Source organism: Numenius arquata, chromosome Z (assembly GCF_964106895.1).
Source record: "Numenius arquata chromosome Z, bNumArq3.hap1.1, whole genome shotgun sequence".
NCBI lineage: Eukaryota > Metazoa > Chordata > Aves > Charadriiformes > Scolopacidae > Numenius > Numenius arquata.
In genome coordinates, this window is record NC_133616.1 from 84,785,494 (window position 1) to 84,806,087 (window position 20,594).

General features: G+C 48.7%; 1 protein-coding gene across 1 annotated transcript in view; it reads right to left on the reverse strand.

Moving 5' to 3' along the window:
- The window catches only part of PCSK1 (proprotein convertase subtilisin/kexin type 1), a 28,741-nt gene extending 21,706 nt beyond the window's left edge, over positions 1–7,035 (reverse strand). Inside the window, exons 1-3 of the mRNA XM_074165652.1 lie at positions 6,865–7,035; positions 4,760–4,864; positions 832–942 (exon numbers count right to left, since the gene is read on the reverse strand). Coding sequence (XP_074021753.1) covers positions 832–942; positions 4,760–4,864; positions 6,865–7,035 — 387 coding nt within the window. The remainder of the gene's footprint in view (positions 1–831; positions 943–4,759; positions 4,865–6,864) is intronic.
- Positions 7,036–20,594: the final 13,559 nt, after the last annotated feature.

Genomic DNA, 20,594 nt, shown 5'->3' on the forward strand with positions numbered 1-20,594 from the left:
GGTTTATAGTTTATTTTTCCTAGCTCAAACAAAGGAAAGAGAGGGAAAAGCACTATACAAATAGCCTAGAGCTTGGTCTGTTTTCTCCAGGCTGAACTGGAGAAAGGTATTTCCAGCCACTTGGGCCACACTTGTGCTTGACCTTTCTTCTTCATTTGTTCTACCCACCTTTAATCCCACCCCTATTCCGAGTGAAAGCAAAGAAGCCTAGACTGAAGGTACAGCTAGAGGCAGAGTGGAAATACAGACTCTCAAAAGAAACCGTATAAAAAATAAACAATCAACTGTATTTCTGAGTTGTTGCATGCAGACAGAAACTACAGAGCTTATTTTCCTCGAGGTTTTGAACACACGAGCTGTGGAGAAGCTCTTCTATTTAATTCCTAGTCCAAGAGGCTGAAGGTGCTTGTCGCATGCACACACATGCTTTTGTTTTCATCTAGAGTATGCACCCTGCAATACCGACTTTAGTAAGGGAATACATGGCCAGCTCCAGCCATGATAAGGGATTTCTTATGTGACAATAGCACATACTTTGAAAGTATCATAAAGGCAGCTTTTAACCATTACACTGCTTTCCCATACCAATCCCCATCCCGAGGAGCAGCCTGAATTGGCTTTTAGAATCTTCACACAAATGACACTTCAAAGAAAAGAGAAGGTTGCCTGGAAATATTATCACAGAGATCTCTCATTTTATAACATATGCTAATGAGAGGGACTCCTCATTTATTCCCTTCAGCGCAATCGCTCTGACACGAGTGAAATAATACAGCTGATAGCACGACTGAAATTCACCATCCCCAGATCCACAACGGAACAAATTCTTACCAGATACCACTGCTGATTCCACATAGGATCATTGAAAAGATTTTCTGCTGTCTCTCTCACGGCAGCACGCTTAGTTCGCTTTTTTTCATACTGCTGCTCTGCCCATGACACCTGCAATTATTTGCATAAATATGACAAGTAAGCCTCTATAGATTAGGACTTTATTAGCCTAGAGGGTAAGGGGTTTTCTCACACAGAAAAAGTTTGAGGTCTAAAGCAAAATAAGCCATGTTTGATGTAGAAAGGAGGATTATTTATACTGTAGTACAGTGTACTGTGGGGAAGAGGATTTGGAGAAATCACAATACCATAGAATCAATTCATAGAAAATCATTAAGAACAGGTTAACAGTTGATCTCCAGAGGTCCCTTCCAACCCCGTATGATTCTGTGATTCTGTAACAGCAGAACTCCTGTGAGTGCCTCCCAGTGCAGGCTTTTTTATCAGATGTTAGTATGCGGTATGGTTAGAAGGGTATCTAAGCAGAGGTGGTTACCAAAAGAAGCAAAACCACAGCCTGCTCCTTTCTCCTGCGTACATTTTAATGCCTATCTGTTTCTACGGGGAGTTGAAAGAAAAGGAGAAAGATTATCTCTGGCTTTAGCCTAGCAATCATAATGGTGCTGTTACTCATAGCCCAGCTGGACCTTCAAGTCTCCTTCCCAGTGGTGTCTGGAAGTGTGATCAATTAGTAAGCTACGAATACTGGACTAACTTCATCACTGGCACAATTCCACTTCAGGCAACTGGAAGCCAAAATGCCTTGGCATGTTCTGCTGGAGCATCCACACAACGAGCTGCACGGCATTTGTGCACAGACACAGCAATCTCTAAGTCACCGGGCTGGATTTTAAAAGCACGTCCCACTTTGTTCCCTCGAATCATAGAATCATAGAACTGTCTGGGTTGGAAGGGACCTTTAAGATCATCTAGTCAAACCACCAACCTAACTCTGATAAAAAACCAAAAGAAAACCATACAAAAGAACCCCCTACATCACTAAACCATGTCTCTAAGCACTATGTCAACCAGTCTTTTAAATCCCTCCAGGGATGGTGCCTCAACCACTTCCCTGGGCAGACCATTCCAAGGCTCAATAACCCCTTCTGTGTAAAAATTTTTCTTAATATCCAACCTGAATCTCCCCTGGTGCAACTTGAGGCCACTTCCTCTTGTCCTAGAATGCATTACTAAACCTGGTTCAAACCAAATCCCGATTCCGATACCTCTCTCTGTGCCGTCTGATCCTTTTAGAACTGGGAATAAAATGTTATTCGAGTATCGATGGTACCTGGACGGAATCTCTGACACGGATCAAGTTGGTGCTTTTCACCCCAATTTCCAGACAGGCAAGGCAGACTCAGGTTCAGAGACTGCCAAGACACTGCTATAAGCCTCAAGTGGAGGTTGCCTTGGATCTGACCTTTTGCTTTAAACGTCTGAATAGATTTCATTATTTTTCTCTACTGTGATCCAATGGCTTTATGGTCCTTACACCTATCACCATGTATGAAACATTAACAAGAGTGACTCAGAAATTATAATGATAATAAAACTATTGATTTGATGAAAATATGATTTTCTAGTGAGAGCCTAACGAACATTCATTACAAGAACATAAACCCTTAAAAATGGCAGCTACACCAGGTATTTCTACAGAAAGCTCTCTAACACTAGTACTAACACCCCTACAAACCGTAGTCAGTCACAGAAGATGAATATACCCACACAAGTATAATTATTTTAAACTGCCCCATTGATGTCCAGGGCCACACATACTTGTGCACAGGTTACAGCAATTACCTTTATCTCCCTTCCCTGCCCACAGCAAAGCTTCGCCTCTTCATCACCCAACAGTAATTAACAATTGACAACTTCCATGCCTGTTATTTTAATTTTTTTTTTCCCCCCGAAGTGGACAACTGCACTGAGGGAAATGAGCCGAAACTACCAAGCACGTATGTCAGAAAAACAAGCCAAGTGCTTGTCGCTCGGCAGCTGGGTGAGGTTCCAACCATCCATCCACGGCAGGAGCCCAAGGCCCTGTGCCAAACCCCCAGTCGCCGATACACAAAGCCGTGAAAATAATCCTGACTCAGGTCTCTTGCAAGAAAGTAGATTTGGAAACTAGCGCAAATACTGGAAGAAGTTCGGGAACCAGATAATTATATCCTTTCAATATATTCACAGCCTTTATCTGTTTTACAACAAACACTGGAATGTCTATAGGAAGCAGATAAATTCTCAGATTAGAGCCAAGTTTTACCCCAGCTTTCACACTTAACATACCGTAAAATTCGTGAAGGCGTTATGCAAACAAAAGCAGGATTCCCTTCCCTCTCCCTTTTTAAAGACTGAATTTAAATCTTTTTAAATAGGTTGTTGCTGAACAAGAGCAGCTCTTCGGAGCAAAGGTCCATGTATAACTACACAGCATTACATGATTGCTCTGTGTTTATATACTTACATAATGACATAATTACACCTCATTCATTCACATAGTTAATTTGCATGCTAGATGGTAAATAAAAGGGAAATTGGGAGTAAATTTAGCAAATCACCTGCAGCACTTTGAAGCTCTGTTTTGGGGTCTAAGTATGTAAGGCTGCAATAACATTTGGCAGTAATGTGTGTAACGCAATTGCTTCCATTCTGCTTAGGACATTAGAATTTGGTATATTAAACATGCTCCTCTCTGTAAGAGATGAATCCCATGTAATAAGGCCAAAAAAGGGAGGAACTGCAACCGAAACTCTGCTCCCGAACACCGTACTACGATGGCACTGAACATTTGATCATTGTATATGGGTATAAATTAGAACACTAATTTACCCTAAAGCTGTGGTTTTGAACACCCCCAGTTTAGAATGATTTCACAGAGAAGACTCTAACTGTTAAACCAACGTTTGCAAGGAGATAGATGGGAGCGTGCAGTTTTGGAACAGAACAGGCAAAACAAATACCCTGTCTCACCCCCTCCTTTAATTCTTCCAGCTAGGCAGAGAGTGCTTCCTCCTCGATGACATTTGCATCTAAAATCTCCAGATAACCAATTACTCATTTTCAAGTGATTTGTCCTTATATGATAAATTGCTGGTTTCCACAACAAGGCTACCTCACGTTTCGGACTGCTCATATTTTCACGATGATCGCTGCAATGATGCCGATTCGAAATGCAGATTTTGTTATTCTGAAATTTGCCAGAAATTGTTTTTAAGAGGTGCCGGCAGCATTCTGGTCTGCTCCTTAAATTCACCACCGGCCTTATTTTCTCCGTTCACAAGCAGGTATGTGTCTTTCTTAAAGAGAGTCAGATGAATGGGGGGTCTGCTTCACCAGCGGAGGGTACCTGAGAGCCCTGGCCCTCCCGTGCGCCTGTTCCCTGACTGCAGCGGGACCCCAGTGCACCCAAGGACTCCAGGTCTGGAACGTGTGATGGATCCTCTGAGAAGGGGTTTTAACTTGTCGTAGAAGAAGTGAATCCAGCAAAACCTCAGCCCTTTTCCCCCGCCTTTTTTTTTTTTTAAATATTCAGTCACTTTCAATCAAACATAATTCCCATGGTAATTGCATAGATGTGGCCTGATTAAACTTACTGCATCTATGGATTTTTACTTTGAATCAAGCCCTGAGGTTCCTCATCCATATTTTCATCAGCGGCACATCAACATCTGAAATTCTGAGCCTCTGCAATGCTGCATATCTTAAACCCTAATTTGGAAAGCACTTGCAAAAGAAATATGGTAAGAGAGGGTCAGATCCTGCCTGTTAATGACAGAATAATACAGCATTATTCAGCACAAGTATGGATGGCTGAATATATTAGACTTGCAAAACGAGGAAAGCCTGCCGGTGACCTCATTACAAAGCTGGCAATAAGGAGACAGAATAAACAGAGGGCACGGAAAGGAATAAATGTAACACTCACCCGCTCATCATCAGAAAGTCTTTTAGTGATATGAATGGCACTTCTTCGAGACCGTCTTGGATGGCTTTTATGTCTGAATAGGTAGTGATTTTTGAGTGATCCAATCTATAAGACAGAGGCGTGCTTTAACTATCAAGAGATATTTCCCCACTGCAAACAAATATCAACACAATCACAACCTGACCGAATTCGCTCTGCCTAAGAGAGGAAAAGGAAAGAGCAAGAAACTAGCCTTTAGATATTTTAATCTACTCCAGAAAAAACGCTCTTCAAGTAAGAAGTGCTTATCACAGCCTGTGTGCTGCCAAGAAGAAATGGAGGGAATAATTTCATTTAAGCTGGCGAGGCAGCAGCGGTTGCTGGTACAGCACTCAGCAACGCAGTACTTGCAGTAGTGACCGGTGCACTCACGGACATACCTCGACACGGCCACATTTCCAAGGACAGGTTTTACATATGGTCACCCGCCAGTTTTGTCTGCTTTTCCAGGGGTTTGGCTGAACAGGTGTAAAAAGCTGCAGAAACCTCACTCCGGGGTTCGTTTGCTGAAGCACCTACAGAGCAGGCACCTTCCCTCGGGCAGTCGCTGGTCACCCAGGGTGAGCCCCGCGGGCTTCAAACGTCCCCGCTGGGGGCGAATCCTTCTGCTCTAAAGGCAGAGAGACGGAACCCACCCACCGAGGTGGGCTCACACCCGGGTCTGAGGCTCCGAAGAACACGGCCCTGCCCGGCAGGAAGGGGGAAGGGGGTCCCCGGGTCCGCCAGACGCAGCGCCTGGCACAGGACCCTCGTCCGGAGGTGGGACGAGGCTGTTACCTCCAGGCGGTTACTCATCCCTGACAACGCTGACGTCACGGCATCCCAAAAAAAGCGCCGGGAGGGCCTGCTGGAGAGAAGCCCCGCGATGGCGGCGGCGCCTCCGTGGGGGGAGAGGGATGGCGGCGGGGCGGGGGGAAGCCGGGGGCGGCGCGGGGTCGGAGCCGGGGCTGCCCGCGAACGCCTCCGGCCCGGTCCCCTCAGAGAGAGCTGGGCGCCCTGTGCGACCGTGTTCGGATCCCTCGGGGAGAGCGGGGTGCCCTGTGCGACCCTGCCCGGTCCCCTCACAGAGAACAGGGGTGCCCTGCCCGACCTCCTCAGGGAGAGTGGGGGTGCCCTGCCCGGGCCCTTCAGGGAGAACTGGGGTGCCCTGTCCGACCCTGCCCGATCTCCTCAGGGAGAGCGGGGATGCCCTGCCGGCTCCTTGCCCGGTCCGCTCAGAGAGAAGGGGGGTGCCCTGTCCGACCCTGCCCGGTCCCCTCAGGGACCGCGGAGTGCTCTGCCCGGTCCCTGCCTTGTCTCCTCTGGAAGAGCCGGGGCGCCTTGCCCAGTCCCCTCAGGGAGAGCGGGGATGCTCTGCCCGACCCTCCCTGGTCCCCTCAGGGACCGCGGGGTGCCCTGCGTGGTCTCCTGGGGGAGAGCCGGGGTGCCTTGCCCAGTCCCCTCAGAGAGAACGGGAGTGCCCTGCCTGCTCCTTGCCCAGGGAGGCAAGGGAGGGCGAGGGGTCTCTGCCCGACCCTGTCCGATCTCCTCAGGGAGAACAGGGATGCCCCGAGCGCTCCTTGCACGATCTCCTTAGGGAGAGCGGGGGTGCCCTGTCCGACCGCGTCCGGTCCCCTCAGGGACAGCGGGGCGCCCTGCCCGCTCTTTGCTCGGCCCCTCAGGGAGAGCGGGAGCGCCCTGTCCGATCTCCTCAGGGAGAGCCAGGGCGCCCTTCCCAGTCCCCTCAGAGACAGCGGGGTGTCTGCCCGATCTCCTCAGGGAGAGCGGGGTGCCCTGCCTGCTCCCTGCCCGCTCCCCTCGTGGAGAGCGCCGTCACCCCCGCCCGGTCCCCTCAGGGAGACCCGTCCCCGGGCGGGCGCCGCGGCGGCGGTGCCTCCCGCCAGGTGAGGACCCGGGGCCGGGGGTCGGCGGGGGAGGAAGGCGCTTCAAACTCCCCGGGGCCCCCCCATCGGCAGCCTGGCACAAGTTTCGGCGCAGCCCCTGGGAGGGAGGGAGGGAACGGAGCCCCGCGGGTCGGCGCGGCGCGGCGGTCCCCCTCCCCGCCACCACCCTCGCGCCGGCCATACCTGCCCCACGAGGTCGTAGTCCAGCTCCCGGGCGATGGCCTCGGCGGCGTCGGGTCCGGCCGGGATCTCCGCCGCCCACTCGTTGAGGAACTGCCGCTCGGCGCCGCCGCCGGCGGGGCACAGGCAGCAGGCGGCCAGCAGCGCCAGGGCCGCGCACCGGCGCCCGTCCATGGCCGCGGGGAGCGGAGCGGAGCGGAGCGGGGAGGCGGGCGGGCGGGCGGGCTGCGGCGGGCGCCGGCGTTGCTAAGGCGAGCGCCGGGGGAGCGGGCGGCGGCGGCGGCGGCGGCCCGGCGCGGCTGCCCGGGGCTTGCGGCGGACGCCCAGACCCTCCGGAGCCGGAATAGAAATGAGTGTTTACACGTCAAAACGACGACAACCATCCTTGACGTCAAAGTGTACCTGGCCCCCCGGCCGGGGGGAGGGTGGTAATTCCCGGCGGGGGGGCGGGTCCCGGGAGGGGGGGGGGCGCAGACGGGCCGGGGAGGGGGGTGTCCCGGGGGCGGGGGCGCAGCCTTGGGGTCGTTACCCTCATTAGCGATAATTACCCCGAGCCGCGGGGCAGGGAAGAACGCAGACCCCTCCGCCCCCTCTCTCTTTCCCCCGCTCTCTCTTTCCCCCGCTCTCTCTTCCCACCCTCCTCAAACCCGGGGGAACTGGGCGAATAGCACGGGTTTAGGGCGGGGGGGGGGGTGTCTTATATTTTTCAATTAAGCTAATAACCCGGGACCTACTGCGCGGTAACGCTTGATTAATGCGCATCGTCCCCTGGTACTTCCGACACCACACCGTAGGTATGCTGCATTAATTGGCACCGCTTCCCGGCCCGATTGTGTAACAAACGCCTTTATCCTGAACTACAGTTACTCATTTAAAAATATTTTTGTATGTTATATATATATATATTTTTTTTTTTAAATCCCATCCAGTGGTCTGCGTGTGGCACTCCCTCAGCAAAGACAGTGTTAACTACTCTTTTATTTCCGTATTTTCATTTTGCATGTGCATTTCCCCAGCTCCTTCTGTTTTATTTAGCTTTCCTACTACCATTTCATTGTCTTTCCTCATGTGTCAGAAAATGCCTCTAAAAATTTCCTAATGTTGCCTAAACGCTCTTGCTTCTGCCTCTGAGACTGAGCCTTTTAGCAGCTACAGTTTGTAGTTAATGCAATATTTCACTGCTTGATTCTTCCAACTTTTAAAGTGGAAATTTTATTGAATTGCTTTTAGGTATCAGAACTGTGATTTAACACCGCTTTCCTTCTGTTTGTCGTAGAATGACAGATATGCCTGTCCTACTCTTCTGAAACAGGAATATAATGGAAAACTTAAATGCAAAACAACGAGGGGTGGAAAATACAGTAAAAGCCGGCGTTTTGGTGCCTGAAATCTCAGCCTCAGGCATCGCTGTGCCGGGATGGGAAGGGTTGCGAGAGCCTCCCGCGGGGCCGTGCGTTCCCGTGGGGATGGGGAAGCTGCAGCTGAAGAACCGGCCGTGACGTCTGCGGAGCCCAAATTAATAGGAATATGACTGGATCGAGGGAGGGGGAGAAGGATGAGTACGTGATAGGTGTACCAGAAACGCCAATAGAATATCGATACCTGTCGATGTAGAATAGAATACCAGTAGAACATCACTGTAGCACCACCCCGGCATTCGCCCACCCCCACGTTCTGCAACGTGAGGACAGGGCAGGGCTCGTCAGAGTCCGGCCGGTGGCTGGGACGTGTGTTTTCTCTTTGTTTTAATTTATTGTAGTCGCTGCGTGGTTTCCTCAGTGCTCACTGCCAAAAACCATTATTTTCTTCACTTTCCTGGACAGATGCCTTTATGATCCCTCCGTGCCGTTTTTAGCAGCGTGTTTCAGAGGCTTCCTTGAGATGTGGTTGCCTGTCCAAGCCACTGCTGGGTCCACGCGGGTTTTTCCCCCGTCAGTTTTACCACTGCTGTTCTACTCAAAACATGGAGGGTGTTTTTACCTCTCGTTTCTCATCACCGAGACTGCAACTTGGCTTGAATTTCAGGTTTTGCTTTAAGCAACTGTGCAGAGACGTTACCTGGATAGAGAAATTAAACGAGCGCCATACGTATGTACAGTGACAATTTATATCCCCAAGTCTTAAGTAGTGGTTAGAACACCTACATCCCCAAGACTGTTTTGAAAACCTCAGTTTGCTTTTCTAAATTATTAATTCAGGCAATGGGACAAGAGGAAACAGCCTCAAGTTGCACCAGGGGAAGTTCAGGTTGGATATTAGGAAAAATTTTTACACGGAAAGGGTTATGAAGCCTTGGAATGGGCTGCCCAGGGAAGGGGTTGAGGCACCATCCCTGAAGGGATTCAAAAGCCAGGTTGACATAGTGCTTAGAGACATGGGTTAGTGATGGGTTTTATCAGGGTTAGGTTGATGGTTGAGCTAGACGATCTGAAAGGTCCCTTCCAACCCAGACAATTCTATGATTCTATGAATTCATTCACCTGTGTTTTTTTATCAGGGTGTCCTTCTGTGCTGGGCTTCAGTTAGATGGGATGGAGAACGAGCTATGTGCTGCACAAACTGGGTTATCCCGTCCATTAATGAAGGATGCTGCCCGGCCCACTGCGTTCCCAGCTAATAATAGCGCGATAAAAAGGAACAGCTTGCTCAGCAGCATCAGGTGGAGTCAAAGATGATTGTTTCACGCTCCATAAACAATTTAGGTTTTTTGTTTATCAGTGGTAGATTTATACAGCCCCCAGTGCGCCCGATGGGCATTCTGCCCAAGTGTAAAATCAGAAACAAACACAGGACCAATTATAAAAATATTATTTCTAGTGTGTAACTTCAGTTTAACATGATATTTAAGGTAGATGTGCTTCTAGGGGATCCACGTTCTGATAAGGACCTCTTTGCACCTGGTGGAGAATTGTTAGTAAAGCAGCTCTCAAGGGCTTTTTTTTTCGGTGTGTGGTGGCTGAGTGGGAATTACTGCATTTCCCAGGCTGAAGTGTCTCCTTGTAGACCCAGTGCAAAGTGTTTCCTCACACGTGGGTAAGACATCCGTCGGTGAGTCCATGCTGAGTACGAAATCCTAACCCTCAAGGGACTGCGGCGGCCGCCTGCAGGAGAGCTGTGAATGAAACTCCTCAGTCCTGATTTTGACCCAACAAGGGCATAACTCAGCAGTAATTCTATTAAAATATTAACGATTTTTACAGCAGTGTGAATGAACTTAAAATCGGAACCCACTGGGCAGGAGCCTTTCCTCAAATCTCATGTTTCTTCAGCAGCTATAAATACCTGTCTCCGCCTGGTTGTGTTCTGGACGCCTCCCCGCTGGCACACGTAGCTCACGGGGGCATTTCAAAGAACTTTCTGTTAATGTTCGGTAACCTGTTCCAGGTCATCCGGGTGAAAACGATACTGGAAACGTCCTCGCACGCCCCGCGTGAAACCTTAACCCCGCTGTGGCCAAGGTCAGTGTTCCTGCTCCGTCGTGCCTAGCAGTTGAACCGATGGGCTTTTTCTTCCTCGTTGTCAAGGGTTTCTGGCTGTAGCTGTGTTTTTCTGCCTGCATTTCTCACCCTGCAAAAAAGACGTCCACAGAAAAAGGGAGACGGACTGGTTTTCAACGGACAAGCACTTCCATGCGACACCTGATTTCCTTGCTCGTAAGTCGGGAGAACGCATTTAGAGCTAGCAATTCATATTCAAGGCTCAAATCCTTATTTTTGAGCCCAAATCTCTGCTTAACTGCTGTAGCATCGCTCCGGACACTTGTACCCGACTGCTGGTGTGGGACGGGCCCTCGGCTCCAGCTGGTCCCGGGTGGCTTCTCAACGTCCACGCCGGCCACTGGCCCATCCTGGCAGCCACAACCGTGCTGTCAGGCAAAACCTGCTGTTCCGGGGGCAAATTCAAAACCTTCCCCCCCCCCCCCCCGAATGGCAGCCAGAATCCTGAGAAATATATTGATTACGAGGTGGGAAGCGCAGGCATGAAACCCTGCGGCTGGCGACGTGAGGAAGCTGTCACTGCCATGAAAGCACCCTGGGAAGCTGTAAAGAGATAAAGTCGCCTTCTTTCATCTTCACGCGCCCTGTAGGAGAGGAGCAACCGCCTTCCTCGCCGAGGCAGGTAATGAGGGAGCAGAGATAAATGGGAGCAGAGCATAAGGAAAACCAAAGGCAGGTGAAAGAATTAAGTTTATCTGCAGAAAAAAAAAAGATAATCAAAGTGTTTCCAGGGAATGCCATCATCTTATCACCTTATTATTCTGAAAGAATATGTTCGATGAAGAAGGGTATTATGTAATGACATTTTATTTTGAATCAGACACAAGGTAGAAGCCAGAGAGCAAACTCATCTCTGATGTTGCTTCATGCAGTCAACCCATTTGATTTTTGCAAAAGGAAACTAAGCATTTTTTTCTCAATGCTCAGAGCTTCCTTTCAACACATAAACTGAATTAGGTTAAAATATTGCTCGTCCTTCGTGGGTAAAGGACAGGCCCTGGCTGTGGGAAGCCAGAAGAGGCACATTTAGGAAGGAGGAGGAGGAGGTTCTGGAGGTGCTATGGCCACCCTGCTGTGGAACTGGAAGAGGAAGGTGGACCCAGGTCTTGATGCCAGGGATCTTCCATGGCCACCCGTGGCCAAAGCTGAGACCCGTCTCTGGCAAGCCTTGCTCTGGTGGAGGCGCCGATGCAGGGACGGAGACGCTTGTTGGGGGGAAGAGATCAATGCAGGGGCATCAAAGACCAACCCAACCCTCAACTTGGTGTTTTGGCCACTGCCCAGCACCACCAGCGTTGACAATTTGAGTGTGGCTCGTTGCAATGTCCTGCCGACTCACTGCCAGTTTTGCAGAATTTTGCAGAAAACCTCCGGCTTTCACCCTGACGGCTGAGGACCTGCTCTATGCTATTGTCTGTGAGGAACAACACCTTCCTCCTACTTTTATTTCTCCTCCAAGTGCATTACCTGGAATAACAAGACCAGGTTGGATGGGGCTTTGAGCAACCTGGTCTAGTGGGAGGTGTCCCTGCCCAGGGCAGGGGGGTTGGAACTCGGTGATCTTTAAGGTCCCTTCCAACTCCAACCATTCTATGATTCCATAACAATGTGTTGCAGAGGACGTTCTTCTATAAATTCCATACAACGTATGCAGAAGACCAGTGGTGTTTCTGCCCCCACCTCATTGTAAAAATCCGCCTGTTTTTAAACACTGCGAGATCAGTGGGTCCTACACCGCTGTAGGGAGCTAAATGCACTCCCAAGACAAAACTCCAGGTTGTAAAGTGCAAAACCAGCTGGTTACGCGGGTGTCGATATTATTTTACTGATTCTTTTTGAAAGGTCCAATTTGAGAACGTTAACACTGTTCAAATGGGGGAATTTGTGTGATATGTAGCTTCAATTTGCCAAGTCAGAGCACCACATTTTAGAACGAGAGTAGTTGGAAACGCGGTTTGATGGCTCAAGTGGATGTGGTAGCTGCTGCAGTTTAATTATTTAAATACTAAAAAGGGCTGCGCTGCTTATATTTAATTTGGCTGCGAACCAAAGAACACTCATGAAACCCACTCTTTTTCGGCAACACCATTTCCTTTCCTGCAGGAGCCGGCACTACCAAGTAATTGAAGGGTAGTGTAAAAGAAGCCATATGTGTAGGCAATCACACAGAATATGGGAAACACCTGTTTTTCCGTCAATTACAGCCTGCAAACGAGCGGGGCATGTTTATTTTCAGGGCATTACATTTGCTCGGGTAATAGCGCATGACACGCTCTGGGTTTTTACAGCAGAGGAGCGCTGAGAACAGCTAATCGTATCTGTGTAAGTGAAACACAAACATGCCCTCCCGGCCGTACGTGCGGTTAAATAAGGGGCTTAATGACACCAGGCATTACCCGCCGTGCTCCCGGGCGGGCAGGAAGCCGTTGGCGAACAACCCTCCATTTGTACCAACCCAGCTAATTCTGTTTACTCTACGGTTCGAGCTAATTCAGGCAAAAAGCCTGGAAAATGCACCAGCAGGGCTGCCAGAGAGGCAGAAACCCCCAGAAAAACAGCTATAATGTCATTACTTGGCAGAGACAAAGTCGTCTTCCCCCCCACCAAAGTATTTTACTGCCAGCAATAGAAAGGGGCGCAAGTTGCAAGTTCATGTCCTGTTTGCTCGTAATCCAGATAACAGGGGTGATCAAAGGAGGGAAATATTTTAGGGAAACGCTTTGTCAACTTCAGCTACAGCGATATAAAACCCAACACTTGGAATTCAAAATGAACCCTACATCTTTATAGATTAGGCTATAGCCATTGAACTATACATATATAACTAGATATGATACTTATATATAAACTATATAACCATTGAACTATAGGTTATACTATACCCATTGAACCCTACATCTTTATAGACTATACTATAGGTTATACTTTTAATAATATTTTACTTACAGTGAAGGACTTCACTGTCCTCACCAGCAAGCTCTTCAATAAACCCCTAAGCAAGGACCGATAAATTCATAAATCGCTGACGTATTTTAACAACAGCACAAATAATAATTAGCGCTGATGAAAACACTGCTGAGAATTCTGAATTACTATTTTCGTTGCACGTTTAATTTAAAGGGGGGGCGGTTTTGTAGAGGTCTTTTTAGAGGGCTAAGTACATTGATTAATTATTTTTAAATGGCTCTCATGCAGTGTTCTTCCTCTTCGTGTTCCATTTCAAGTGTGATGAAAAAGAGAAAAGACCGGAAAGAGCAGAGAGTACGGGTACATGAGAGGAGAGTAAAAATACATGGGTAAACAGATTAAACCCCACTCAGAGCTATATAAAAAGCTATATTTAAAAAAAAAAAAAAAAGTCTATTCCTTCTCTCTTTCTTATTTTTTTGAACTTATGAGTAAGTGATAAAAAGTAACAATCAATGATGATTTTAGGTTTAAATTTTGGGGAGGTTTGTGTGTGTGAGGACAGGGTAGTCTCACTGAAGAAAACTGTGAGAAACTACATTTCAAGGGCTTCCTCCCAAATTCAGTGTGGGGGCCCATAACATACACCGTGAGGGAAAAGAGTCATAGACCAGAATAGAATCATCGAGGTTGGAAAAGACCTTTAAGATCATCATGTCCAACTACCAACCCAACACTGCCAAGTCCACCACCAAGCCATGTCCCTCAGCACCACATCTACACGCCCTTTAAGTACCTCCAGGGATGATGACTCCACCACTTCCCTGGGCAGCCTCTTCCAATGCTTGACCACCCTTTCTGTGCAAGTAATGGCTGGTGTTAGATGGACAACCTGTTGCAGAGAGGAAAGCAGTGCCCATCAGCTACTGAGTTCCCTTTGGTGGTGACCCCAAGGGGAGGTGAACATGGGGTGAGAGGAAGCCTGTGGCTTTCACCTCCATCTTCCCAGGGCATTTCTTTGTGTTCCACCTGACCAGGTGGGATGGTGCCCCACTGCCCTTCTGAGGCCACATCAGTGTCCGAGGTTACCTGGCCAGGAGATGCACCTACCCTCTGTAAAACGTGCTGGAAATGAAGCTGATTTCTTCAAACAGGGGAAAATTCCTCCCATCCTTATTTCAGCTTAAAACACTTAGCTTTGGCTAGGTCAATGAAGAATGAATTTTAGTCTAAGCATTCTTAGACTGAAATTAAAATGTCGGTCTGACCAATACAGCCAACACAGCACCAGGCTGTGGATGGGCTGGGCTTGCACGGTGGTATTTCGTGTGCCGGTGCTGTACACCCCGCACTGCCGAGTGACACTCAGCCACCCGTTCCGCTTTCGGGTCCTTTCGAGGGCTACCTGTGTACTCCTGCCTAACAACTCAAGTGCTGATTCATATCAAATGATTAAAATCCAGCTTGAAAGGTGCAAGCGTTTGAGCTACTGAAGCACCGCTGACAGCTGGGAAAAGAGTTTTTTAAATATTCTTGGATCTGAGGCTGAGCTATGATAAAGCAATGGCATTTCAGAGGAAATCACTCACCCCTGACCAGAGCTGCTGTTTAAATACAGAGCCAGCCCTTCCAAGCACATTGTGCCTGTTCCTGGGGGCGTTTTCACCCATGCTGAGCAGTGTGGTAACTAAAATAAATACAGTTTTTAGGGATAGGGTGTGCATTTTAGAAATGGATGCAGTAGTAAAATCAGAGGATTTCCACAGCAGATTTGCCAGGTCTACACCCCGTCCATCGAACAGGTCCATCTGCCCACCTCGGTGCTGCCTGGGACCACACTGTCTGCTCATTAGAGACCTTTCCAGGTCCCAGAAGGGAATGCTGAGAAACACGTTTCTCTTATGCCATATACGTCCTTGGCCCGCTAAAGCTGCCTGGGTCTTGCTGTGCTTTGTGTTTGGGGCTAAACCAGTGTTATTGGTGTTTTGGCTATTGCTGATAGGTGCTCACATGGCGTTGAGGCTTTCTCTATCTCTTCCACCCTTCCCCAAGGTGAGGAGGCTGGGATGGAGGCTGGGAGGGGACTCAGAGATGCTCCAGGCAACCAAAGGGATATCCCATGCCATATGACGTCATGCTTCACAGTAAGAGCTCAGGGAAAGGAGGAGGAAGGGGGGATGTTAGTGATTATGGCATTTTTCTTCTCAAGTAGCTATTAACCAGGCTGAGGCTTCACTTCCCAGGAAGCAGCTGGATGTCTGCCTGCCAACGGGACATAGTGAATGAAGTCCTTATTTCGCTTTACTTATGTGTGTGGCTTTTGCTTTTCTTACTAAACTCCATTGTCTCAACCCACGAGTCTTTTCTCCTCTCTTTGATTTCTTTCTCCCCGTTCCCCAGGAAAGGGGAGCAAGTGAAAGGTAGGTGGATGCCCGGCTGCTGGCCGGGGTCAGCCCACCACAATATGCCATTAACATCTATAAATGATCACAAAGGTATCACCCATGCTGAGAGCCAGGATTTTCAACAGTAGCAGTTAAAGACAGGAGAAGAGGGGATTTGGAGTTAAAGATGGGAAGACGTTTGCAGTGACCCAAGGCGCCACGAGCTGGGCTGGTGGGGCACCAAGGGAGACACTGAGCTCTTTAAACAGGCAGGAAAACTACTCCTGGGCACAAATATTGGGGTTACTGAACTGAGCACATAAGCTGAGCCCAGCTCTGTGGCTTTCCCTTAATATTAAATGCTGCAAGGTGACTGCCAGCTATCTGAAGAACTATTTCTTTTATAATTTATAAAAATACCAGCTTCAGATGTCACTGGACGATTTATTCTCACCCTGTATTTGGGGGAAGCCACAAAAGAGGGAGAAGGATGTGTGTCTTAAAAGCAATCTTCCCTAAATCAGCTTTCTCCTGCCAAACAATCACAGAAATTTCTTGCTCCTGCGTACAAAAGGCATGTTGTGATTTCCCGAGCCACCACTGCGGGTCCGGGGAAGAGCAATCTTCCATCCTCTCCTCTAAGAAAAGGCAGATCAGGCAGTGCCATGGGGCTGGGGGCGGGGGGGGCAGGAGAGGGGACCATGCAGAGCAAAGGAGGCTGACCGTGTGAGCAAAGACAATTCAGCTCCCAACAAGCCGAACTTAATCCCAGTGACAGCGGAAAACATGAAGAATCTTCCAGGATGACGGTGTCTAGCCACAGGCAAAAATGTGCTTTCTGGGGAATACACTCAGTCGAGCATCATTAGCACAGAGACATGAAAGGTTAGCGAAATCAAAGCGGATGCATTTGAAATTTCACGCCAATCGTCTCGAAGTAATGTTCCAATAGTTCTGCAGCAGCCACCAGTTTGGGTGTTATTTATCATCAGAACAACGTAGGCCAGAAAGTGTAATATCGTAACATTGCTGGGAAGCTGCATGGGACTGCTTGAATAGAAATACTTGTTTTATCTTGCGAATTTATATAATGTTTGATAAACCCTCTTCTCTGAAATACACCATTATGGACAGCTCGCTTTCCTAAGCTGCTTTGCATCTCCCTATCTCCTTTGTCTTCTGTCTTCTGTTGTCTGTGATATGTTTGAGCAGGACTCCATGCAAAGATTTATTTAATCAAATTAACGACAAAGCCTTTTTCAGACACAAGCAAGTGCTTGCAGTTAGTTCCCCACAGATCAAATACTTGGGTTTGCATTTTATTGTTTGAATCTTCCAGGTTAAAAACAACTCCATCTAAGATTAAGACCAGCAACGTTTCTAGATTGGGTTATCCTAAATAATTTTGTTGCGTGTTTTTGCAACAGCAAGAGAAAATCTGTGGGTTTCTCTGTATTTTTATATAACCAGCGTGAAATCCTGTTGCTAAGCAGAAAGCAAAATCAATATAGAAGGCAAGCCACACCAGCTCATCTTTGAATTGCTGTAGACGGTTCACTTTCTTGTAACCCCTTCCCTCTTAACCGTTTTCTTCTGTAAAAATCTGCCATGGCTTTGGGACTAGTATTTTCTATTTCACCATATTTCTGGAATATATCATATAAAAAGTTCTGCTATTTGACTGAAAGGTACCGTTTTTGATGAAACTGCCAAGGCAGCCTCCACTGTTCGATGAGCACCTCTGAATAACGAGTGAAATGGGGTGAATTTTAATTAGAGATTCCTTCCACTAATCTGCCAATATTTGTGTGGTTTGCTTTTCCAGTCAAATCACGACAACTGAGTTTTTTGCTGAAATGCCATATTGTAAAAAAATTCCTTATGTTCACTGTTGCAAGAAACACTTAAAAGCTTACTCTCTGTATAAAGAAAAAAACCTCTCCTTTTTCTTGCATTTAATTTCATTTTATTTAGTGGGAAGGACTCGGCGAAGAATCAACCTCTTGCCTCGTAGCTCCAAGACACAGGCCATGCTCAGGGTTCCCTGCAGGCACCTGGGAAAGGTGATATGGAGGAGTGGGGCTCTTTCTCGGTGGGTCCTCTTCTCTCTTTGTGGTGCATCTGGCAGAGGTGCCTTGCTCAGGTCACCAGGCACCTCAGGTGTGTTTGCCAACCCCCCCCCCCATAGCTTCAGCGGTGTCTCCTTTAGAGGCAAATCTCCATTTCTTACAAGCCACTGCACTTCTGGAATTGGGTATTTTTTGTGTGTCTTTTCCATCTCATCCCAGGTGGAGCAGTCAGGGCATGGGAACTTGGGCCCATCAGTGGGCTGAGACATATACCCATGGTGGGCTTGGAGGTCCTCTGGCATTTGCACACTAGTCAGATGGCATTGCTACCCTCCCTCTGGCTGTCCGGGTGCAGTTCGGGAACAGGAACCAAACGGGCACATGCACCTGGTGCTCAGAAACCCTCTTGAGAAAGTGTGCACCAACTGCTTATGGCCACGGACAGGGACATACAGATGTCACTGGCTGTGCCATGTGCACTGGCCTGGGTCACCCTTACCCATGGCTCTCTGTGCTGTAGACCTGTCTTAAATGACCTGCCTTAAATGACCTGCCAAAATTCACACCAGTGCAGCCAACTGCATGGCCCTCCTTGGCCAGCTGCATGGCCAACTGCATGGCCAACAGCATGGCCAGCTTCATGGCCCAGCATGGCCAACTGCATGGCCAGCACGGCCAACCGCATCCCAGTGCCTAGACTGGTGCCTGTGTTGCCATACTGCTTGCCCTCAGCCACCCCAAGAAGGAGACACGATGGGGTCATTCTAGTCCTGACTATCTGGCATCTGCATCCACACTCTGAGCTGCAGGACACTCATGGTGTTGTACCTGTGTGTGTCAATGTTGTGTGAAACTCTGGACTGACCCAACTAAGGAGGAGCAGCCCTGGCCTGCTCTCTCCCCAGGACAACCATCCTGCTGAATCTTCTCTGTGCTGCTGACTGCCAATCTGTGCAAAAATCAGCTGCTTTACTTCTTCAGGCTGGAAATTCCTCTTGGCACTTGTGAAAAAAAGAAAAAAAAAAAAAAAAGAGAATACAGAATTATTCCATCCTGAATACCCAGGACAGAAATAAATATCTTGTGATTGAGCAGATATAGCACAGCTTTTGCTGGATTAAAAGGATGATTAAGTCATACACTTTATACTTACAAAAGTTATTTTGGAAAGAGCGTGAGCAATATACGCCTGGAAATTCCCAATTAGATTCAAAAGCGTGCTGGAGTGAGTAAGCGCACACCCACTGGAGCAGATGTTTGTTTGCACTATCGCGGTGCGTGTGTCACCTACCCAACCGGCTCCAGAGACAAGAGGGGGTGGCTAAAAGATGTGAAGTGACCGCGTCATTCACTTTATTATTGCACTACCCAGAATAAGCAGTTCTTGGAGAAAATTTCAAAACAAAAGGCAGACGAGAGTGATGGAAAACAGCTCTAAAATAATTTCCCTGAGCAGGGGTTTCTGGGCTGGCACCTTTCTCTGAGCTAAAAAAAAAGTGGGGGAAAAAAGAGAAGGAAACAGCCCTGGGTTTTCTCCAGCAGCAGGGTCAAAAGTGAGAGACTCCCCTTCCCTTCCCTTCCCTTTCCTTCCCTTCCCTTCCCTTCCCTTCCCTTCCCTTCCCTTCCCTTCCCTTCCCTTCCCTTCCCTTCCCTTCCCTTCCCTTCCCTTCCCTTCCCTTCCCTTCCCTTCCCTTCCCTTCCCTTCCCTTCCCTTCCCTTCCCTTCCCTTCCCTTCCCTTCCCTTCCCTTCCCTTCCCTTCCCTTCCCTTCCCTTCCCTTCCCTTCCCTTCCCTTCCCTTCCCTTCCCTTCCCTTCCCTTCCCTTCCCTTCCCTTCCCTTCCCTTCCCTTCCCTTCCCTTCCCTTCCCTCCCCTCCCCTCCCCTCCCCTCCCCTCCCCTCCCCTCCCCTCCCCTCCCCTCCCCTCCCCTCCCCTCCCCTCCCCTCCCCTCCCCTCCCCTCCCCTCCCCTCCCCTCCCCTTCCCTTCCCTTCCCTTCCCTTCCCTTCCCTTCCCTAAAATAATGGCATGTGTTCTGATGGTACAGAAGCAAATAAAATAATGAGAAGAAATCCTGGTTTGTTTTTTTTTTTTAATGTGTGCTCTGACGCTCTCACATAATTTCCTTTGGGAGAATGGTAAGTTAGCAGATCTAGTCCTAATACAGCATGATTCATCAGCTTAAGCTTTACAATGAGGAACAGAATTGTTATTTCTTTTTTTATGCGGAGGGAAACGGGAGGAATGGGGAGATGCAGTGAGTTACCAGGGACCATGCTGCAAGGCAGGCAAAATCCAGGCTTCCCAAGTGCCAGGCCAATGCTCTGCGCAGACAGTGCGTCCACGTGAAAAATCCAGAGTACTTTCCACTCCTCATGTCCATTGGAAGTCAGTTTTCAAGCGCTGAAATAGCTTACTTGGAATATTCTTAATTTTTCCTCTTGGAGCAAGTCATCTTTGCCCTCCAAAGGGAGGAGAAGGTGGATAAGATATTTATGGATAAACAACAATCACTATTTTCAGAGCTTTTAAATCCCATTCTCTACAGTGCACTTTGCTGATACCAAGTAAAAGTGAGCACGTGTCCACAATACGGCAGGCTGAGAGAGTTGGGGGGGTTCAGCCTGGAGAAGAGAAGGCTCCGGGGAGACCTTAGAGCCCCTTCCAGTCCCTCAAGGGGCTCCAGGAAAGCTGGGGAGGGACTCTGGATCAGGGAGGGGAGCCACAGGAGGAGGGGGAAGGGTTTGACACTGGAAGAGGGGAGATGGAGATGAGATGTGGGGAAGAACTTCTTTGCTGTGAGGGTGGTGAGAGCCTGGCCCAGGTTGCCCAGAGAAGCTGTGGCTGCCCCATCCCTGGAGGGGTTCAAGGCCAGGTTGG